Source organism: Citrus sinensis, chromosome 2 (genome assembly GCF_022201045.2).
Source record: "Citrus sinensis cultivar Valencia sweet orange chromosome 2, DVS_A1.0, whole genome shotgun sequence".
NCBI lineage: Eukaryota > Viridiplantae > Streptophyta > Magnoliopsida > Sapindales > Rutaceae > Citrus > Citrus sinensis.
In genome coordinates, this window is record NC_068557.1 from 22,337,316 (window position 1) to 22,357,022 (window position 19,707).

The 19,707-nt window shown below is 35.5% G+C and overlaps 4 protein-coding genes across 14 annotated transcripts; all 4 read left to right on the plus strand.

Moving 5' to 3' along the window:
• The first annotated feature begins 5,366 nt into the window (after positions 1-5,366).
• Positions 5,367-9,203, plus strand: LOC102611342 (FRIGIDA-like protein 3). 7 transcript variants are annotated; one of them, XM_015527418.3, is made up of 7 exons: positions 5,367-5,625; positions 5,833-5,920; positions 6,276-6,361; positions 6,491-6,529; positions 6,849-7,909; positions 8,133-8,305; positions 8,584-9,203. In XM_015527418.3, exons 5-7 carry the CDS (start codon positions 6,859-6,861, stop codon positions 9,007-9,009), a joined length of 1,650 nt encoding a protein of 549 aa, XP_015382904.1. In that variant the 5' UTR covers positions 5,367-5,625; positions 5,833-5,920; positions 6,276-6,361; positions 6,491-6,529; positions 6,849-6,858; the 3' UTR covers positions 9,010-9,203. The 7 variants fall into 7 exon arrangements, with proteins under 7 accessions (XP_015382904.1, XP_024950585.1, XP_006469350.1 ...); XM_025094817.2 differs by having other exon boundaries at positions 5,837-5,920; XM_006469287.4 differs by lacking the exon at positions 6,276-6,361.
• Positions 9,204-9,577: 374 nt separating this feature from the next.
• Positions 9,578-13,337, plus strand: LOC102610742 (TPR repeat-containing protein ZIP4). The gene is made up of 5 exons (XM_006469283.4): positions 9,578-11,073; positions 11,316-11,505; positions 11,619-11,651; positions 11,817-12,437; positions 12,591-13,337. Exons 1-5 carry the CDS (start codon positions 9,737-9,739, stop codon positions 13,215-13,217), a joined length of 2,808 nt encoding a protein of 935 aa, XP_006469346.1. The 5' UTR covers positions 9,578-9,736; the 3' UTR covers positions 13,218-13,337.
• Positions 13,338-13,385: 48 nt separating this feature from the next.
• Positions 13,386-15,883, plus strand: LOC102611042 (rhodanese-like domain-containing protein 4A, chloroplastic). Of its 2 annotated transcripts, XR_001507217.3 has the most exons (4): positions 13,386-14,157; positions 14,246-14,348; positions 15,016-15,248; positions 15,683-15,883. XR_001507217.3 is itself a non-coding variant. In XM_015527410.3 (3 exons), exons 1-3 carry the CDS (start codon positions 13,523-13,525, stop codon positions 15,193-15,195), a joined length of 918 nt encoding a protein of 305 aa, XP_015382896.1. In that variant the 5' UTR covers positions 13,386-13,522; the 3' UTR covers positions 15,196-15,571. The 2 variants fall into 2 exon arrangements, 1 of the variants encoding a protein (XP_015382896.1); XM_015527410.3 differs by lacking the exon at positions 15,683-15,883 and having other exon boundaries at positions 15,016-15,571.
• Positions 15,884-17,842: 1,959 nt separating this feature from the next.
• LOC102610228 (ubiquitin-like-conjugating enzyme ATG10) lies at positions 17,843-19,678 on the plus strand. Of its 4 annotated transcripts, none has more exons than XM_025094776.2 (7): positions 17,843-18,034; positions 18,322-18,481; positions 18,573-18,623; positions 18,705-18,788; positions 18,894-18,987; positions 19,199-19,296; positions 19,407-19,678. In XM_025094776.2, the coding sequence occupies exons 1-7, from the start codon at positions 17,910-17,912 to the stop codon at positions 19,611-19,613; spliced, it is 819 nt and encodes a 272-aa protein (XP_024950544.1). In that variant the 5' UTR covers positions 17,843-17,909; the 3' UTR covers positions 19,614-19,678. The 4 variants fall into 4 exon arrangements, with proteins under 4 accessions (XP_024950544.1, XP_015382898.1, XP_015382897.1 ...); XM_015527411.3 differs by having other exon boundaries at positions 17,845-18,034; positions 18,888-18,987; XM_006469281.4 differs by having other exon boundaries at positions 17,886-18,034; positions 18,315-18,481; positions 18,888-18,987.
• The last annotated feature ends 29 nt before the right edge of the window (positions 19,679-19,707 follow it).

The following is a 19,707-nucleotide window of genomic DNA, read 5'->3' on the forward strand; positions in this document are numbered from 1 at the left end:
AGGTTAGTCATTGATAACCGTGAATCTATTTTAAGGCTTTATTGAATATAATGCAGTAAATTACTTAAAATTATGAAATTTCTTTTTTTTTAATTCCTTTTCAATAAAAAGGAAAAGTTACCACATCCATAACATGTAACGAACCAAACTCTTATTTGGAGATGAGTTATTTAATGGAGTTACATGAATTAAAATGAGTAGGGGATTAGGATTCTCTCCTGATCTGATCATGTTCTGAGCAAATAAGTCAATTATTGGTTGGTAGTTAATAAATAAAAGAAGTTAGATCTTACCTATACATTACCACTAAAAGACACATGATAGGAGATTTTAAAAAGTTTAAAAGGAATCAGATAAGGAGATGATCATTTTCCATGAGTAGGGTGTTTATATTATCATAGAATTTTAATGAATTGTTAAAAATTACTAAAATATCATCAATTATTATTGTTTATAATAATAATTACTACTTGTATTATTTTATTTTTATATATTAAAATAATCATAATAATAGTGTGGGGGCATAAATGAAATCCTATACTCATCTCCATGGGAATGGAATTTCCATTCGTCATTTTTTAATTTGGCAGATCTTAATATTTCTATTCTCATTGTTTGATTTCATTTTTTTAAGTAAACACACACAATGAGAATGACCTCTCATTCTCTTTTCTCAATCCAAGAAATAAACACACCTTTAATTACTTATGAGTTATGAATTGGAATAAAATTTTAAGATCCTTAATTAAATGGAATTCACAGTTTAATGACTATTCTGAAATTAAGACTCGGATAAATTGGAAAAAAAAACACATAAAAGAGACTACAATATTTTCTTTCTTTAAATTTTTATTAATTATTTAAGAGAGTTTGAATTTTTTTTCCTTAAAATTATTATATAAATTTTGAACTATTGATCTTCTGCAGATCTCACGCAATTTAATCATAGATAGTCAAAATTTAAAGTAATATTTTGATAATATTAATTGGTTCTAATTGATTTCAAATTGTAAAATATTAATAACATGGTAATTGTAAAATAAAAAAAAAAGAGTCGGAAAATGTTTTTAAAAAGATTTGAGAGTAGACTAATAAGGGAGAGAGAAAAATATCTCGTTGAATTGATATTTTGAACAAGCAACAGGCCCAGCCCATTAGGGATTGTGGGTCCACATAGAGAACCGGGCTATTTCAGTGACCTCCCCAAGTCAAAGGGAATCTTGACACGCAACAAGATGAATAGTTGCATCGTATCAAAATCAAAGTGGTCTCAACGACCTATTAATATAATTGATAGAAAAATCATATCCCATTAAATAATCTAATTTGTTTCAACTAAATATTGTCAGCATCTAATTAGATGAAAATAATTTGAAAAAAAAAAAGAGAAAAAGTTGGTGACCTATCATTACCGCTGTCATTCAATAGTAAAGTTAAATTTTGTAAAATTAATACAAGTTGCTAGAAAAAGCAGTCTTATTTATCAATTATACTTTGAATTAACTTTTGTATTGGAATTTAAAAAAAAACTTAGATGGTACATACACCACTATATCATCGTATTACAACATATCATTGTGTAAAAACAATGGTTTGCCACAAACATTGAGAAAGTCGAGATTGGGCAAAGCCCATCATGTCGTTCATACCAAGTGATGCTAATAGTTAATAGAAGAGAAAATTTAATATATATGACAATATTTTTAAAAGCAATACTATACTTACAAAGTTATAATATAAAATTTATATCTCCATTGATGTGACATACACGTGATTTTTTTTATAAAATTTAACATGTGGCAATGAGATGATAAGATAAACGATCACGCACTACATGTCATATGACAATTTATGAGAATAACTCATCATATGTGCTATGACTTATTTACACTTTTATAATTCTATTATTATGTTGTTTTAAGATCTTGACTTATTTTTTCATCAATTAGATCTTTTCAATCCAACAATGTAGATGTAAAAAGTTCAAGTAGCAATTTAGTCATAATGCATTTAACACTCTAGATTGAATAGATTCAATAGATATAAAATTAAGTTAAAAAGGAATCCCACCATGAAGATATCTACCCCTTCTCATTTGTGAGAAGAGAAATGTTTGAATTTCTATAAGGGGTCAAATCTAAGTCCCCAAACTACAAAATTAGGCTAAGATTTTAGTGGAAGTAGATTTATAAGTTATTTTTGGTAAACTCTAGATTGCAATATATGTATTTTCCAATATGTTTTGTCATTCTATAATTTATAATTAGATAAAGAATGCTTTCAATTAGGGATGACAAAATTGACAACGAACTCACAAATCCGCCTATAGAAACTTGCTTATTGTAGGTACTTTTGCAAGTCGTGTGTAGGTTTTGTATTAAAAAAAAAAGTCAATAGACATCTGTGTGAGTATTTGTCTACCTACATTTTTTTAAAATTATCCGTGCCTTTAATTTTAATCATTAATCACAAAAATATATAAACTAAAATTATAACTCCTGAACTAATCTTCCTAATTCTTAAATCTAACCTAACTCGCTATAGCCACAAACCCTATTCCTTCTGGTGTGCGTGTGTGTTTCAATAAGTAGAAATTTTATATTTTGAAGTTTAATATTATTGATATATTATTTTAATTTCAAATAATTTTGTTTCTTTTGGTTTAACAACTTGCACCTAATGATTGCTTGCTAAAGCTAGGTTTTTATTTGTTTAATTAATTGTTAACGATAGTTGTCCAAAATTTACTTGTTAATATTGTTAACAATGCTTGTATATATATGTATATATTAAAGAACGGGGCTAATGCAGTGATCTAAGTTATGATGATTTGCCTACAATAAAAATAATTTTGCGTTAGATTGTTATATTTTATGTATTTATATTATGGTTAAGACTTTAATTTCTTATTTACATCGATAAACTTAAAATTGAGTATTTTATATGGATTTTTAAGATATTATTATAAATTTATAGTTTGAATTATATAATTTAAAATTTTTAAGTATTAGAAGGTGTTTAGCACACCACATTACATGGAATTGCATTAGCTAATGGAATCTAATCCCATGTTTGGCAAATTTTAATAATGCTATGTTTGCACTAGTTTTTTTTAATTTCTTTAATAAAAATAATAAATAAATAAATTTAAAAAACAAATAAATTTAAATTATTAATTTAATGTGGATATTAAATAAAAATATTATTTTATATAATACAGTTCATATTACACTAAATATAATATTGCAATACAATTTAATACAATATAATGTAATGCAGTCTAATATAATACAACTAATATAATACAATATAGTGTTCCAAATACTTCTTTAATAAAGATTTTTTTTTAATATATGTGATTTTAAAAATTAAAATCCACAAAAAATTTGTTATGAGTTGAGAACGAGTTTGATAATTATTAAAACATACTCTGGGTAAACTAAAAAAAATAAAAAACTCATAACAAGTTGCGGAGAAGTTTGATAATTTAATTTTGTGAGTGGCAGCAACCATCCTTCCCTACTCTCAACTCTTCGACAAAATTTAGAGGGGATGAATCATGCCCTGTTGATGAAGATTAGTTGGGGTTTTATTTCCAACTCGGATACGTTGTGGGTGAGGGTCCTCTGCTCCAAATATGGATTGGACCCATGCAATTTGCCGTCTTCTCTCCCTGACAAACAAGGATCGCGTATCTGGTCTGCTATAAGGAAAACGTGGGATGCAACCATGCATGGAGCTCGCTGGGCAGTGTGTAATGGTGCTAGAATTCGGTTCTGGCTGGACTGTTGGGTGACGAAATATGAACCTTTGATTCGCCTAGCTCTCCAACCGATCCCTCAGGTCTCTCTCAATGCCATTGTCAGTGAATTTACTAATGAACATGGTGGCTGGAGATGGTCGAACTTTGAACTCATGCTGCCCCCTTTTATTCTTATGCAGATTGCTTTAATCATGCCTCCTGCTCCGCATCTTGGTCCTGATAGACTTTATTAGTGTTTTAATCTAAGAGGGTTGTTCACAGTTCGATTCGCTTATGAGTCTCTATGCCATCATAACTTGGACACTCAAGATAAAGTATGGAACTTGCCATTGTCTTGGAAAGGACCCCAACCTATAAAGCTCTTGATTTGGCAGATTTTGCATGGCAAATTGAAGACCCACAGTGAGCTCAATAGGCATAATATTCTCGTTTCTGATGTTTTTGTTAGGTGTGGGGTTTCGCCTGAGGACATTCTTCATGTTGTGAGAGATTGTAGCTGCATTAAGAATCTATGGCTTTGATTTGTTCCAGCCTGTCATCAGCTCTCTTTCTTCTAATCTAACTTACGTGCATGGGTTGCTGCCAACATGCAAGAAAAGTGGAGAATTGATTCTGAGTTTTCTTGGGATTGTATTTTTGGAGTGGCTATTTGGAGGTTATGGTTTTGGCAGAATCACTTTATTATGGCTGGGAATTTGGTAGATAGCAAGACAATATATTCGGATATTATGGCCAGAGCTAGTGAGATTCATATAATTAATAACTCTCATCTTAACCAACAACCAAGGCGTAAGGAGATTTTTATTGGTTGGTTGCCTCCTCCATGACCATGGTGTAAGTTGAACACAGATGGTTCTTGTAAAAATACAGGAGAAGCTGGAGCGGGTGGGGTTATTCGCGATTCTTTTGGCAACTGGATCTCAGGTTTTAGTATGAATGTTGGGGAAAGCTTAGTGATTATGGCTGAACTTTTGGGCCTGTATCAAGGATTATCCATTGCTTGGAATGTTGGTATCAGACATCTATTGGTGAAAGTAGACAGCCTCTGTGTAACCTAAATGATCTCTCAGCAGGTGGTTGTGCTTAATGTTTACTATACTTTAGTGGTGGCTGTTCATGATTTTTTAAGCAGGAATTAGCGGATTTATATCTCGCATATCTACCGTAAAACGAACTCAGCTACAGATTTTATGGCAAATATGACTCACTTAGTATCATATGACTTACATTTATTCTCTAACCTGTCTATGAATATTTATTTTATTATTTTACAAGATATATTTGGGGTTTGTCAATCTCGTCTTGTTCACGTCTTGATGAGCCCTCTTTAATTAAAAAAAAAAAAAAAAACTCTTCGACAAAATAACTACCAAGACAAAAATTCTTTGGACCAATTTTTTTTTTAAAGTACGATTTTCAAAAAATTCTGTCGTATCAATTTTAACTGTCTGCGAAGACGTGGCGTTACTTTAAGAGCACCCACCATTTATCCGATACACCACCAAACACAGTTATCCATACGAAAAGCCAGCTCAGCGGACATTACCAAATAGCAAAAACTCGAGCGCCCGTTGTAAAAAAAATAGAAGGCAAGAGAGAGACTGAGAGAGGGGTTTGGCTTCCGTGAGCAGTGAGCTTGTGAGTGTGCGTGAATTATCACCACAATACAATATAAAAGTCTTAAGTGTCGCTCATCGTAACTTTCCTCTTTCTCTCTCTTAGGGATTGCAGAGTAGCAGCAGCAGCCACACCGCACCCCCCCCACTCCCTAAAACTCGAATCAAAATGGATTGATAATTACTATTTCCACGAAACTTCTCACTCTCTCCAGTTGTTATCCATCGCATCAGCCGGGTAATTTGGTAAATATCCCTTCTCTCTGTCTAAGTTAATTAATTCACTGCATACTGTTCAACTTTTCTCCTCTGCGGTTTACTTCAGATCGGGTTTTGGGGGAAAAACCACTTCCATTTTCAGGAAACGTCGTCGTTTTTCTTTTAATCTAGTAGAGCTGACGTACTTTTTTTGGCGGCTGTTGATGGTTAATTTTTCCTTGTCGCTTTGTTTAGTTAGGGTTTCGGTGTTTCGTTGTTGCAACTTCGGCGATCTCTTGGTCTGAGCTACTTATTTGCTGAATTTGAGCTTGCTAAATTACTGGTGAGTTTTTGTGATTGTGATAGTCTGATTGATGATTGGTTGAATTGTTGAGCTGATTTCTTTTAATATAATTATACTGATTGTATGTAGTTCTTAAATAAATGGATTGCTTGTGGAGTTCAAAACATGTTTGTGCTTTTCAGGTTGTCATTTTTCCTCTAGTTAGGATATTTTGATTTGCGTTGAACATAATGTGGACATTAGGGTTTTACTTCTTGTTGTCTTCCTAGTGAGTTCTGGTATAACTTGTTGATGCTTTCATTCAATTGAGTTACTGGGGATGCTCTGGAGTGGTTGGAAAGTAGTTATCTTCTTCAATATTCCAGTGATGATGTGTCATTTTCTATCTTGACAGGGAACTTCTATTTGTGCTTAGCCAGTTAGCCTGGTACAGATTAATTTGGCCTAGATCATTGCTTACAGTACTTCTGTGTTGTTCTTGTAAGGTTATCTAATAAGTTTAAAATGGGTTTTGTTCTTGATGTTCATATGACAAACTGGGGATTTTATGACCAGAGAGCCTACATTTTCAAATCTCTTGACTACTGTTTTACGCTGTTGTTGTTTTAGCACTTTGGAACTTCAGGAAATAAAGCTTGCTGCATCCGGGTATTCCACCTTTTTTTTTGGGTTTCTTATAGCATTTTATTGTCATAGCTGTAGATATTTATTAGGATGAATTTTCTTTTATGTTGTTGTTAAGGTTGTCTTGCTTTTATAAATTTGATCTTTTTGGCAACAATATAAATACATGGCGGATGCTAAAAAGTTTTTGCATTGTAACTTTTTTTTTTTCATTTTTTTAAATACATATGATGGTTAAAAATCTTTTCATGTTTTTTTCTGTTTATGCCTTTTTTTGCTGGGTAGGCTGGTTTTTCTTTATCTTGTTTCCTTTTAATTATTCTACATGCTGTTTCCCTTCCAGCATTTCTGCTATGGAAGAAAACCAGTCAGTTGCTACACTCATGGACTCTACAACATCCAAGATTCAACAACTTCAGAAAGCATTTGCTGAACTTGAAAGTCACAGGGCCATAACCCTTAATTTGAGATGGAAGGAACTTGAAGAACACTTCCATGGGCTTGAGAAGTCCTTAAAGCGAAGGTTTCATGAACTGGAAGACCAAGAAAAGGAGTTTGAAACTAAAACAAGGAAAGCCCGTGAAATCTTGCAGAAGCGGGAGGCTGCTGTTTTGGCCAAGGAACAAACTACTCTGGAGAAGCTCCAGAAGAAGAGAGATGCTGCTGTCTTTGCCATTTCAACTGCTCTAGAGAAACAGAGGAAGGTATCATCTGCAGAGCCTGCCATTGTTAGCAATGTTGATGAAAGCAGGGCACCACCTGTTGAGGACAAACTGCCTGATTCAATGTCTCTTGAAAATAACTTAGAAAGCAGCAAAAAATCGTCTGAGAGTGAAAATATGGAGCTGAAGGCTTATCCCCAATTATTTAAACTATGTGAAGAGATGAACTCAGAAGGCTTGCACAAATTTATATCAGACAATCGTAAGAACCTTGCTGTCCTAAAGGAAGAAATTCCACTTGCGCTAAAGGCTGCTGCAGACCCAGCCCGTTTGGTATTGGATTCTCTAGAAGGTTTTTACCACATGGAAGTGTCAAATGTGGATGGAAAGAAAGATTCAAGCTTATTGGGTCTCCGCAGAACCTGTATTATGTTGATGGAATGCCTTAGCATTTTGTTAGCAAATCTCAATCTGAATACTCTTACTGCTGTTATCTCACAAGGTGTAAAGGAGCAGGCAAAGGCAATTGCCGAAGAGTGGAAACCAAAGTTGGATACCCTTGATGTGGATGATAGCAATGGGAACTCCTTAGAGGCTCATGCTTTCCTGCAACTTCTGGCAACGTTTTCTATTGCTTCTGACTTTAATGAGGAAGAATTATCAAGGCTAATACCAATGGTCTCTCGTCGTCGCCAAACACCTGATTTATGTCGCTCCCTTGGGTTGTCAGAAAAAATGCCAGGTTTGTTCTTTTATCTGTATGTGGAAGCTCGAACCTCCATATTCATCCTTGATGACCTAGGTATATGCTGTGTTTTACTACAGAGATTACTAAGCTTGGCTGAAGAACGAATGGATTTTATGGTTGTCAACGGAATGGAGTATTTACATTCATTTTTGTCATCTTTGGTTATGTTCACCGATCATAATTTCTTGCTTTATTTTTGGTGGTACTGCTTCTTTAGGTGTCATTGAAGTTCTGGTGAATAGTGGAAGGCAAATCGATGCAGTTAACCTAGCTTTTGCATTTGAGCTTACTGAGCAGTTCTCTCCTGTGCCTTTACTGAAGTCCTACTTGAAGGAGGCGAAAAAGGCCTCTTCCTCTGTCAAGGCTGGAAACATGTCTCCCTCTGCTGAGGTGCATTTTCTGATCTCAATTAATATATATCTAATTGTATTGGTGTTTCTGTTAGACTTTGCTTCTACAATTCCAACCAGCAAACCATATTTTTGCTTGGAGTCATGGCTTTACACCCATGCTAAATTGCTTAATATCAGATTTTTCGCGTAACGTCTGAATGTACCATTAGAATTCTTGGCTGAAATTGTTTTTCGGTAGAGTTTTGCATAAGAATATTACATGGTATTATTTTTTTGGATGTTTTGTTATATTTAACATAGTTTCTCTTGTTTTAGAATGAGGTCAATGATCGAGAGCTGAGTGCCCTGAAAGCTGTGATCAAATGCATTGAAGAGCATAACCTTGAGGAGCAGTATCCCATAGATCCTCTCCAAAAGCGAATTCTCCAGCTAGAGAAGGCCAAGGCCGAAAAGAAAAGGGCAACTGAAGTTGCCAAGCCGCAACCAAAGAGACCCCGTGCCAATGGTGCTGGATACGGGCCTCGAGTCACTAATGTTGCGGCTGACAAGGCATTCTATCCTAGAGTTGCCGATAGGTATCCCCAATATGTGTATGACAGACCCTATGTTTACACCGGACCTGCTGACAACCACGGCCCCTCTCTGCTGGGTTCTGCTACTTACAGCTTCTCTCCCAATCATGGCAACTACTTTGGAAATGGCTACCAGTACCAAGCTGTCCAAGCCCCTTATCTTCACTAATTGATAAAGATGGCAAAAAGGTGACTTGATCCACTCATTTAACTGCTAGCCTGTTAACCACTGAGTTCCCTGTTGCAGTGTATGAATGAATTTAGTATTTTAAGAAAAAAAACTCCCAAAAAAAAGCACGTTAATTTTAGTCTGTTGTACAAGAAGATATTTTGATCCTCTAATATATGCACTTTGTTTCTGTATGTATAATTTCATTTCATTGCTTCCATATATCTGTTTTGCTGTGTTTACATATTTTCTTGCCATTTGATTCCAAGGAACTCAAATTGAAACCAAGCCTTGTTAAACAAGGAATTTTGTGGGTGTGTATAAACTTCCAAATAAGTTTTTGTAAGGCAGTGACATGACACACGCCTTAGATTATTATAAAGTTTAAACATCAAACTCGTAATCGCTATGTATTGAGAGCCTAATGTGGATCGTATTGAGCCTAATGGGGATTCTGATGGTGATGAAAAACAAAAATGGACGGAGGCAATAATTAATGGTTAAAAATGGAAAGTAATTAAGTAACAATGGAAATGAAAATTATTATACTTTTTTTCCTTTTTGACATATATTATCAATACTCAATAGTAGTGAAAATAGAAGAAGCAAAAGATTCCAACTTAATCTTATTTCCCTCCAAACTGTCCATCCTCCCTCCGAAGTACAACATTCAAATCTAGCCCGTTTCAAACTTCGTACTCTCTCGTTCTTTTACTTCCAAACAACAATGAGAATTGCAGAGATCTCGTCGCCCGATATCCGGCACCAATCCAACGGCCACGATCGCCTCCTTGCTCAACTCGACTCTCTTATCAAACAAACCGAAAACCGTTCCCATACCAATCCCGAAACTCTTACCACTCTCGCCTCCGATATCAAACAAATCCTAACTCAATTGAGTCAACTCGCTCCCTTCTCCAGCAACTCTCTCAAACTTTACATCTGGAAACTCAGCTACCGCCTCTGGAACTCCTGTGTCGACCTCTCCAATGCCGCCTCCATTTCCCGCTCATCCTCCGCCTTTTCTCCCTATGCAGTCGCCAATCTCCGCCACGTGGCTGCCGACCTCCTCTCCCTCGCCGCTGACGTGTCTGGCATCCCTTCTCCGGCTATCAAATCCGCCTCGTTCTATTTCAAGACTGGTGTTGTCTGGCACGATCTCAAGAAATATGATCTCGCGTCGGGTTGTTTTGAAAAAGCAACGGAGATTGTATCAAAGCTTGATATTAGCAGAATCTCGGACTCGGATGAGAGGAAACTGCTGTTGGATATCAATATCGCGAGATCTCGCACTGCGTGGGAAGTCCTTGAACAAAATCTCGCGATAACGTTACTAAACCGCGCGAAATGTCTCCTCTTCGGCTTGTTTGAACACCATAAATCGCTAGCGAATCAATACCTGACGTTCGCTAAAAGCGCGTTATCGAAAAACGAAACCAATTCGTTGAACGACGCGTTGAAGCTGATGAACGAAGCTCTAGAGTTGTGCGAGAAAGGATTGGGTGAGGCGAGGACGCGAGAAGAGACGACGGAGCTCAAGGGATTAAAGTTCAAAACGCTGCGTTTCATCTCGGCCATACATTTGCAAAAAGGAGAGTACGAGAGCGTAATCAAGTGCGTTAGAGTTTTGAGAGAAGGCAGTTTTGACGGTGGGGACCACCACGCGAGTTTGCCGGTCCTGGCTATGAAGGCGTGGCTGGGACTGGGGAGGTACAATGAAGCGGAGTTGGAGCTGAGGGGCATGGTTGAAATCAAGGGGATTCCGGAGTGTATTTGGGTGTCGGCTGTCGAGGCTTATTTCCAAGCGGCGGGAACAGCGGGTGCGGAGACCGCGAAAGGCGTGTTTCTTGGATTGTTGGGAAGGTGCCACGTCAGCGCTAAAGCAGCCGTTAGGATGGCTCACAGGGTCGCTGGGGATGAGGGTGATGGCGTTAGTGAGGCGGCGGTTAAATTGAGGGCCAAGGCGGTGGCTGAGTTGGTGTCCGATGAAAGGGTGCTGGCGCTTTTTGTTGGTGACGCGGCGGCCAAGGAGAGGATCGCAATGCATGCCGTTTTATGGAATTGGTAGGTCATTTTTTTCAAAATTTTATAATGTTTTATCATATTAGTTTCAGCATTCGATTATGACTTGGCTTTTAAGATAGTACTGCCTCTCGTGTATGAAAACTATTCTACATAAATTGATACTTTTCAAGGAAGCATTTCTAGTTTATTGTAGAAAGATTTAATTTAAGTCCATTTTGTAAACCGATTAACAGATACTGACATTTTACATGTGGAACAACATAATTATATGTGCCTTACAGTGCTTCAATTCTGTTTCGATCAAAAGACTATGAGGCAAGTGCAGAGATGTTTGAGAAATCGATGCTTTATCTTCCATTTGATGTTGAGAATAGAATCCTCCGAGCCAAGAGCTTCAGAGTGTTGTGTCTGTGCTACCTTGGTCTTTCTCTGATTGATCGAGCTCAAGAATACATTACAGAGGCAGAAAAGGTATCCTTACTAACTGCTAGCTGTATTTAGTTGTCCCTAAGATATATTTAAGATTTTTAATCATCTTTAAACCATGTAATGCTCAGCTGACCAATGCCTTCTCATTTCTGCAGCTTGAGCCCAACATAGCCTCTGCTTTCCTTAAGGTGCTCCCTCTCTTCCTTGCTCAGACACTTTGTTCTTACACATCGTAACAGGAAACAGATTCACTTATGGATTGGTGCTAAACTTAATCACTATAACATGTTACCCAATTTACTGTTAGTTTCTTTGGCTAATAGTTACAAAGCTTCATGTTATGTTTTGTGCAGTTCAAAATCTATCTGCAAAAGAATGACCAGGAGGGTGCTATTAATCAGATCCTAGCAATGACAATATGCCTCGATTTCACTACAGACTTTCTGTCCCTTGCAGCGCATGAAGCTGTTGCCTGTCAAGCTCTTTCTGTTGCTGTTGCTGCTCTGTCCAATCTTCTAAACTTTTACACTTCAGGAAAACCCATGCCAACTAAAGAAGTTGTAGTGCTACGCACCATAGTCACAATATTGACTCAAGAAACTGGGAACGAGTCAGAAGTCCTCAAATACATGAAACGAGCTCATGCTCGAACATCTGAGATTGGAGCTAACTGCTTTTTTGGCACAGAGGAAGCTGGAAGACGAGAACAAAATTGGTTAGCAGTGATGTCATGGAATTTTGGGACAAATTGTGGGAAGGAGAAGAAGTATGAATTATGTATGGAATTCCTGAGATTGGCTTCAGAATTTTATGGTATTCGGGTTGATGGGCAAGTGGAAGAAAACAGTATCATGGTTTGCAAATCATTAATACTGACTGTATCTGCCATGATAGCTTCAGAGAATCAAAAGCAGATTGCATTGACGAACAATGAAGTGAAACAAGCTCTTGAACTGCTAGACAGAGCAGGCAAGGTATATTTTAGTTGTTGTTATAGAGTATCACATAATGATTGATCCTTCATCTTGATTATTGTAATATGTAATGTCGAAGTCGTCACAGCCTGTACAGTATGCTTTAATATCATTTTTGTTGAAACTCTTCTCACTGATATTCCATGTTTGCAGATACTGACTTCATTGTCAACAGGAATCCTGGACCCTGACCTCTTCTTCCTGTACACCTTCAATGCCTATGATATACAGGGGAGACTTGGCAATTCAGAATCTCAACAACTCCTTGTAAAAAGTTATGCCAGCTCAAAGGCTTGCAAACCCGAATATCTTCTCCAGATTGGCCTTGCTGCCTCACAGGGTCCAAGGTCCAATCCTCAAGTGGCTGCCTTTGCTCTTAACGAATGCCTATCAGCTCTGCTTTCTTGCCCCTCACCAGACTACCAAAATGTGGCACTGACTGTCCGGAAGCTAATTGCAGTGGCCAGCATTCACAAGGGCGATACAGATGATGATGCCGTGCATGGTATGTACAAGCAAGCCTATCGAATAATGGTGGGGTTGAAAGAAGGTGAATTTCCCTCAGAAGAGGGAAAATGGCTTGCAATGACTGCATGGAATCGAGCAGCAATGCCTGTGAGGCTTGGGCAGATTGATCTGGCAAAGAAGTGGATGAATGTAGGACTAGAACTCACGAAGCAGGTTGTCGGAATGGAGAATTACCGCTCTTGCATGGAGGATTTCATTTCTCGCTTCGAAAAGAAATGTCTTGAGCTCAGTTCTAGCAAAAACAGGCCTTGAGTTAATTCTATCATGTGTAAATCTGGTAGAAACCATTGACGGTAGTTACGGTACAACAGTTATGTATAGGTAATTCGTTTGTACACAGTATACAATCTTGTACCATCTTCCGTTTGTGCATTTGTATGGAGCAATGCGAATTAGAGAGAAATTGGAAGGAAGTATAAATAGTATTTGACCCGAAATTTACCCAGGCCCAACCCACGTAGCGTTATCAATTTTTGAGTTTTTAACATTTTAGCCGAACTTCCCAACCGCTTCTTTTCTTATCATCTATTTCTTTCTAGCCTCTCCCTCGCTTCTGCATGCTCGCGATGGAGTCTCTTTCGATGGTACTCTCATCCTCACCACCACTTCAGAACCACTCTAAAACCCTAAAATTTTCTTGCTCCAAACCCACTCATATTGCCTCCGACTCCATCTTCATCCCCACTTTAACCAATTCTGCTTCCACCAAATTAAACCATCTCCAAACATTAACAAAAACCCAGCTCTCCTTTACCGTAATTGACCTCTTTACTTCCCTCCCTAGCCTTGCCTCTGAAACTGCCGTCTCTTCAACTGAGACAGCTTCAGGCAAAATAGACTTGGAATCAATCTTACTCGCAATTGATGATTTTTTCAATAGATACCCATTTTTTGTTGCTACTTGTACATTCATTTGGCTCGTTGTCATTCCCTTAACTCAAGAATATCTTAGCAAATGCAAATTCATATCTGCAATTGATGCTTTTCAAAAACTCCGCAACGACCCGAATGCCCAGCTTCTGGATATTAGGAACAAGAAGACTATGGTCTCTTTAGGGTCTCCCAATTTGAAGTCTTTGAAAAAGAGTGTGGTCCAAGTTGAGTTCGTTGAGGGAGATGAGAACGGGTTCTTGAATAATGTGTTGAGCAACTTTGCTGACCCTATAAATACTGTTGTCTGCATTCTAGACAAGTAAGCTTTTAATGTGGAGTTATTTGGTAGTAGTACTTGATTGGAATTTTATTCCATTTTAATAGTGACCATTTTGTGTGTAAGGTAGTTTTGATGGTAATTCCTTGAAGGCTGCTGAGCTATTGTACAAGAATGGATTCAAAGAGGCTTATGCAATCAGTGGCGGGGTTAGAGGCAAAAAAGGGTGGCTGGTATGCTGCGTCCCTTCTGCTTAACTATATATTGCCCCATATAGTTCCTCTCTGATATGCATTTGTTGCAATTGTGTTTCTTTTTTAGATGTTTAATGTTTTGAAATCCATTGTTAGTTAGGTCTTGTTAATGACATATTTTACCCAAGTTGAAGTTCTGTTGTTGCTTGCCATAACATTTCATATTCCTAGAGAAGTCTATGCTGCAGATTTTGTTACTTCAGAACCCCTGATTATGTCTTACTTCATCTCATGGGTGCAATCAAGAGTTGACTAGGAATAGGTCTTAACTCTTAAGCCAATTAAGTAAGCCTTTGGACAGAGCATTTGCACAGCAGCCATATCAAATTGGTGTACTTGTCAGTAATTAAATGTCTAAGCTTTACCTATTAAATGACTGTATATTAATAGAAATGTGAGCAATAATAGCTTTGATGCATCTCTGCTATATATATTGTGCGTGCTGCTGACTTTTGTCTCGTAAACAATGTGACTTTATTGTAAGTCTTGGAAGAGATGATTTACTGTTAGTCTGTAGAAACTTTCAAGTTTTAATTCAAGATTTGCTTAAGCCACCATCATTGCCGTTTTCTTTTTTTTTTTCAGGGTTTTCCACTCTTGACATTTGGTTCACTGGATAATTAGGTTTTGTTTTGCTGTTTTGCAGGCAATACAGGAGACCCTTTTGCCGCCTGCTGTGCACATCTTGCCCAAGAAGAAAAAGAAAAAGACTAAAACTTCTCAACAGGTGGGGATAAACGGAATTGATCAACAAGCCGGGGATAGCGAGGCTTCCTCATCTGGAAATGTCCCTATTGCAAACAATCCAGTGGCAGATGACGTGTAAACGAATCTACAGACATAAAAATTGGTTCAAGATCATCCTCTGCCTACGCTAATGTATGATAATCCTCTCTCTCGTGCTCTCTTGTGCATGCATGGTTGTGAGAGATACAAGCATGATAAGGCATTATAGGAGCCATGATTAGATGGTTTTGTGGTGCGCGCTAATATGTTGATGGAGTACTGTGAGTTGAAGTTGAACCAAGGATAGAGTAATAAAAGTATTTTTTGTAAGTTAACTCTCTTGTGATTTTGTGAAACCTATGAGAAGTCATCTCCTGTTGTCCTTACATTTGATAGATGTCATGCACATGACATCTTGATACCAATTTGGATATTTTGAAATTAACTCAATAGGTCAATCATTTTGAACTTCTTTATGAGCTGCCTATGAATTATTATTAATTTTTATCTTATGCAAGTAGAAAGCATTGAACAACTGTAATGACAAATATAATTAGCGCTGACCTCCTGTTTCACTTCTGATACAGTACCCAGATATGAAACTCAACAACAAATCCATCAAGGTTGTGAAAGTGAAGTATTTTGCTTCTTAAGCAGCAGCTTCTGTTTGCTCATAAAAATAATGATCTTCGAGATGCAAATTCTATTTGCTCCATTGTAATCTATCAGATGATTTAGTTAGAAATGGTGTATATTAGTGTCATATATAATGCAGAGCGTATTGAGAATGACCACTCTCCTTTTTCGGCCCCATTGTCAAATAATTTGCTTCTGAATTTTGGAAATCATTGTATAAAATCTGAAGATGATATGCGCATTTCGTTTCCATTATACGGATTACAGATAATTACGTAATTGCCAATCCTCAATCGTGTTAAATTTTATGATGATATAATCAATTTGTCTTAATAATTTACCAACTACGATTATGTATTTATTTTATTAATTTAGTTTGAAGAAATAAAATATTAAAATTAAGCATAAAAGTAAGGTCATGCGCTCTTACATGAGATTAAAGCTTAGCTCTACTGATTTAGTTAATGGGCACACGATGTCGTTTAATTAATAGATTCAGAGCTGTTTGGAGAGAAATTATAAAATACATTAAAGATAATACAACTAGTTAATGTATGTATGATATGTGTAATTGAATTTAATATAAATATTATTAGCATGGTAGTTTTTCAAAATGAATGCACACATATTTTACTTATTGTATGATTAAAATAGTACCTTTGATGTAATTTATAATTTTTCCCTTTTGGAATTGTATTTAAAATGCTTGAAAGTGATTTTGAAAAGTTAATAGTTAATTTTAGTGTTCAATAATTTTTTTTAAATCACTTTTGACAATCATTTTTCCTATAATAGATTTTGAGAATCAATCTTATAACTTATACAATTTCATATGTATTCTCATATATGTTACTAAAATATAAAATTATCCTAATTAATTAAGAAAAAAAATTATTAACTTTAAAGAGATTATTATTAACTATTATAATGAGATAATAATAATAATAATAATAATAATAATAATAATAATAATAATAATAATAATAATAATAATAATAATAATATACACAATAAAAATATTATATATATGTTTACAAATGTGTAAATAAATTTTATTTAATATTCCTTACAATTTAGTCATTTAAATCTTTACACCACTTTAACAATTAAAATTTACTAAATATATACAATTATTTTTAAATTTTATAAATATTTAATTAATTTTTTATAATTAATTATTTTTATAACATAATTAAAAACAACTATTTCTTAAAAAAAAAAGAAAATTATCAGCCATATACCCTTAAATGACACTAGTATCAAACGTACTACAACACTTTTCGCTTATATCACTCGTATACCCTAAGTTGACAAAAGAGTTCTGGCGTCCACCTTTCCGTTTATTATCGTTAAAAACTTAACAGAATTTGAGCAAAATGACTATTTTATCCTTTAAACTCAAAATGAGGTAAAAAAATAAATTTACCTTGAAAATTAATGTAAATTTTCAATACATAATTTTTTTTTATTTTGTTATTAACAAAAGATTTTTTTATTAAAAAAATATGAATTATTAATGGTACATATTATTAACAATTATCCATAAAAAATATTCATCTTATACCATAAAAAATTATTAACAACATATTATTTACAATTATACATATTATACCATAAAAAATTATTAACAACATATTATTTATAATTATACATATTATACCATAAAAAATTCAAGTTTAAGCTTGGAGGAGTAGATCTTCTATAATTTAGGTTAAATTTTGGAAGAGTAGATTCGGTTGTAAAGTAGTTTTTTTTAGCAATTATTAACAGTTATCTGATAAATAGGATGACATGTCATTTTTATCAAAATATATTATATGACATGTCATTTTTTACTAAGTAAATGGGATGACATGTCATTTTTTTAAAAAGATTAGATTACCCTTGTGATGTCAGCGCTCGCAAACGGCAGTTAACGGATTGGTGGATGACAGAAGTGTTTTGTCAACTTAGGATATACGAGTGATACACTTAAAAGGTATTATAACACATTTGATACTGATATCATTTAAGAGTATATGACTGATAATTTCTCAAAAAAAAAAAAAAATTTAAAAACTACTATGAACTGGCCCTGCAATAAAAATAAAAGGTAGGCAAAACAGACGCTCGATGCACGGTGCTTTTTTTTTCGATTAAAATTTCTAACCCTGTTTATAACGTGGTGGAACGTGTCAAATGAATCCAGGCGAACTGATAAATTTCGTTCAAAAGAGACAAGAACAAGCGAAGACATGGTTTATTTCAGACACAAATTTCACGAGGCCAGAGGCTTCTTCTATTAAAGCTTGGTTTCTTTTTAGGTATTGACTGTCTACGTTATCAATATTTTGTCTCGCTTATGCTCATTAATTTGAATTATGTGTCCTGGGTTTATTCTGTTTTTGGATCAATACTGCGCGGTTCGATTGTGATAATCTGATAATCATTATTAAGCTAGATCTTCTTGCAGGAATTTTAGTTGTTTTCACAATTTCTGGTTATGGGGTCACTGATAATTGAAACAAAATATGAAATTTCAGGAAATTAGTGAAATTTACATAATCATGTTTTGTTATTATATTCTTATTTCAACTACTGCAGTCTGCAGTGCAATCATGGACATTTTAGCTTGGGATGGAACCCTCTCGTTAAGTGAGTTTTCTCTTGCTGCTCATACGTTGGCCGATAAATGGAAAAGATTCAATCCCAGTTTCCCTTCATGGTCATGGGTTGCTTGTAGAAAACAACCTTGGTTTGGATCTCGTGAGGTTTGTTTTATTGTTCATTTTTGTCATTCCCTGTGGTTTTTTCTCTTTTTTCTTTCTGTTCGTGTTTGAGAAGTTTAATGGGTTCTTTCAGGCGGAGGGATACTTGTCACTGGAAAACATTTGCCTTCTCAGTTTAAGAAAGGTCTGGCCTTTGATGTTATGTTGAAGCATATCACTTTGATTGCGGTGTTAACGTTAGAAATAATATAACTGTTTTGAACAGGAAGATCGAGGTGAAGAAACTTGCCAAGGGGAAGAAGGGACCAGTTGCTTTAAGGAAGAAGAACCCACTGATTCTGCCACTTTAGTGTGTATATTAACTACCATCTTTTTTTATTTTTTTTATTTTGGCAGCTAGGAACCGCTTTACGGTCATGTTGATCATTGTTTTTGTTTTATTTGGTAGGTTCAGAACTATGATTGTGACAAGCACTACTATGATTTTCATGTAATCTACAATGCTTCATATAGGGTTCCAGTGCTATATTTCCGTGCATACTGCAGTGGTATGTTCATCTGGTGTGATTAAATTTTACAGTGTAGAATCTGATAATCACCATATGCTAAACTCACAAATATTTAACTAAACAAATTTTAGATTGCTTGCTGAAAGATAAGAGTTCATAAGAGTTTATCATCTGATCTATTGCTGGCAGAAGAAAATTTATTGCTACTTGTCCTTTATATTGGCGTGTGTTGCTTTTTGGTTATGCATAGGTGGACAGCCTTTGGTGTTGGATGAAATTGAAAAAGGACTCCCTTCCTGTTCTGCTAAGGCTTTATCAGAGTCAAAATGGACATTCATAACTCACGAGGTTCTCGTCCCTCTTTTGCTTTCTGCACAAGTGCCTGAAATTTGATATGCTTAATGTTGATTTTGATCATTTCAACCTGCCAATGTTTACCTAAATTTATGGAATTGCAGGAACATCCATACTTGAACAGGCCATGGTATAAATTACATCCATGCGGAACAGGCGAGTGGATGAAGCTGCTTTTCCTTGGTGATACCACACAGAAGAAAAATGGAGTTGCAATTGAACTATATCTGGTGGCTTGGTTCTCAGTTGTTGGGCAGGTTGTTGGCCTTAGTATCCCTTCTGAAATGTTGAATGATAGTAATCCATTGTAGATTGACTACTGTTCTTTAGCTAGACACTTTCTGCCAATTTTATTTATTTATTTTGTTTTCTAGAATTTGGTTACAATCTGCAAATATTTACAGA

Excerpts from the sequence above, each read along its gene's own strand:
- LOC102611342 (XM_015527418.3), top strand. The coding sequence starts at position 6,859 with ATGGAAGAAAACCAGTCAGTTGCTACACTCATGGACTCTACAACATCC. Across the intron at positions 7,910-8,132 it reads GTTGTCAGAAAAAATGCCAG|GTGTCATTGAAGTTCTGGTG; the intron begins GTTTGTTCTTTT and ends CTGCTTCTTTAG. Across the intron at positions 8,306-8,583 it reads ACATGTCTCCCTCTGCTGAG|AATGAGGTCAATGATCGAGA; the intron begins GTGCATTTTCTG and ends CTCTTGTTTTAG.
- LOC102611042 (XM_015527410.3), top strand. The coding sequence starts at position 13,523 with ATGCTCGCGATGGAGTCTCTTTCGATGGTACTCTCATCCTCACCACCA. Across the intron at positions 14,158-14,245 it reads GTTGTCTGCATTCTAGACAA|TTTTGATGGTAATTCCTTGA; the intron begins GTAAGCTTTTAA and ends TGTGTAAGGTAG. Across the intron at positions 14,349-15,015 it reads GAGGCAAAAAAGGGTGGCTG|GCAATACAGGAGACCCTTTT; the intron begins GTATGCTGCGTC and ends GCTGTTTTGCAG.
- LOC102610742 (XM_006469283.4), top strand. The coding sequence starts at position 9,737 with ATGAGAATTGCAGAGATCTCGTCGCCCGATATCCGGCACCAATCCAAC. Across the intron at positions 11,074-11,315 it reads CATGCCGTTTTATGGAATTG|TGCTTCAATTCTGTTTCGAT; the intron begins GTAGGTCATTTT and ends TGTGCCTTACAG. Across the intron at positions 11,506-11,618 it reads ACATTACAGAGGCAGAAAAG|CTTGAGCCCAACATAGCCTC; the intron begins GTATCCTTACTA and ends TCATTTCTGCAG.
- LOC102610228 (XM_015527411.3), top strand. The coding sequence starts at position 17,910 with ATGAATCCAGGCGAACTGATAAATTTCGTTCAAAAGAGACAAGAACAA. Across the intron at positions 18,789-18,887 it reads CCACTGATTCTGCCACTTTA|GTTCAGAACTATGATTGTGA; the intron begins GTGTGTATATTA and ends TTTATTTGGTAG. Across the intron at positions 19,297-19,406 it reads GGACATTCATAACTCACGAG|GAACATCCATACTTGAACAG; the intron begins GTTCTCGTCCCT and ends ATGGAATTGCAG.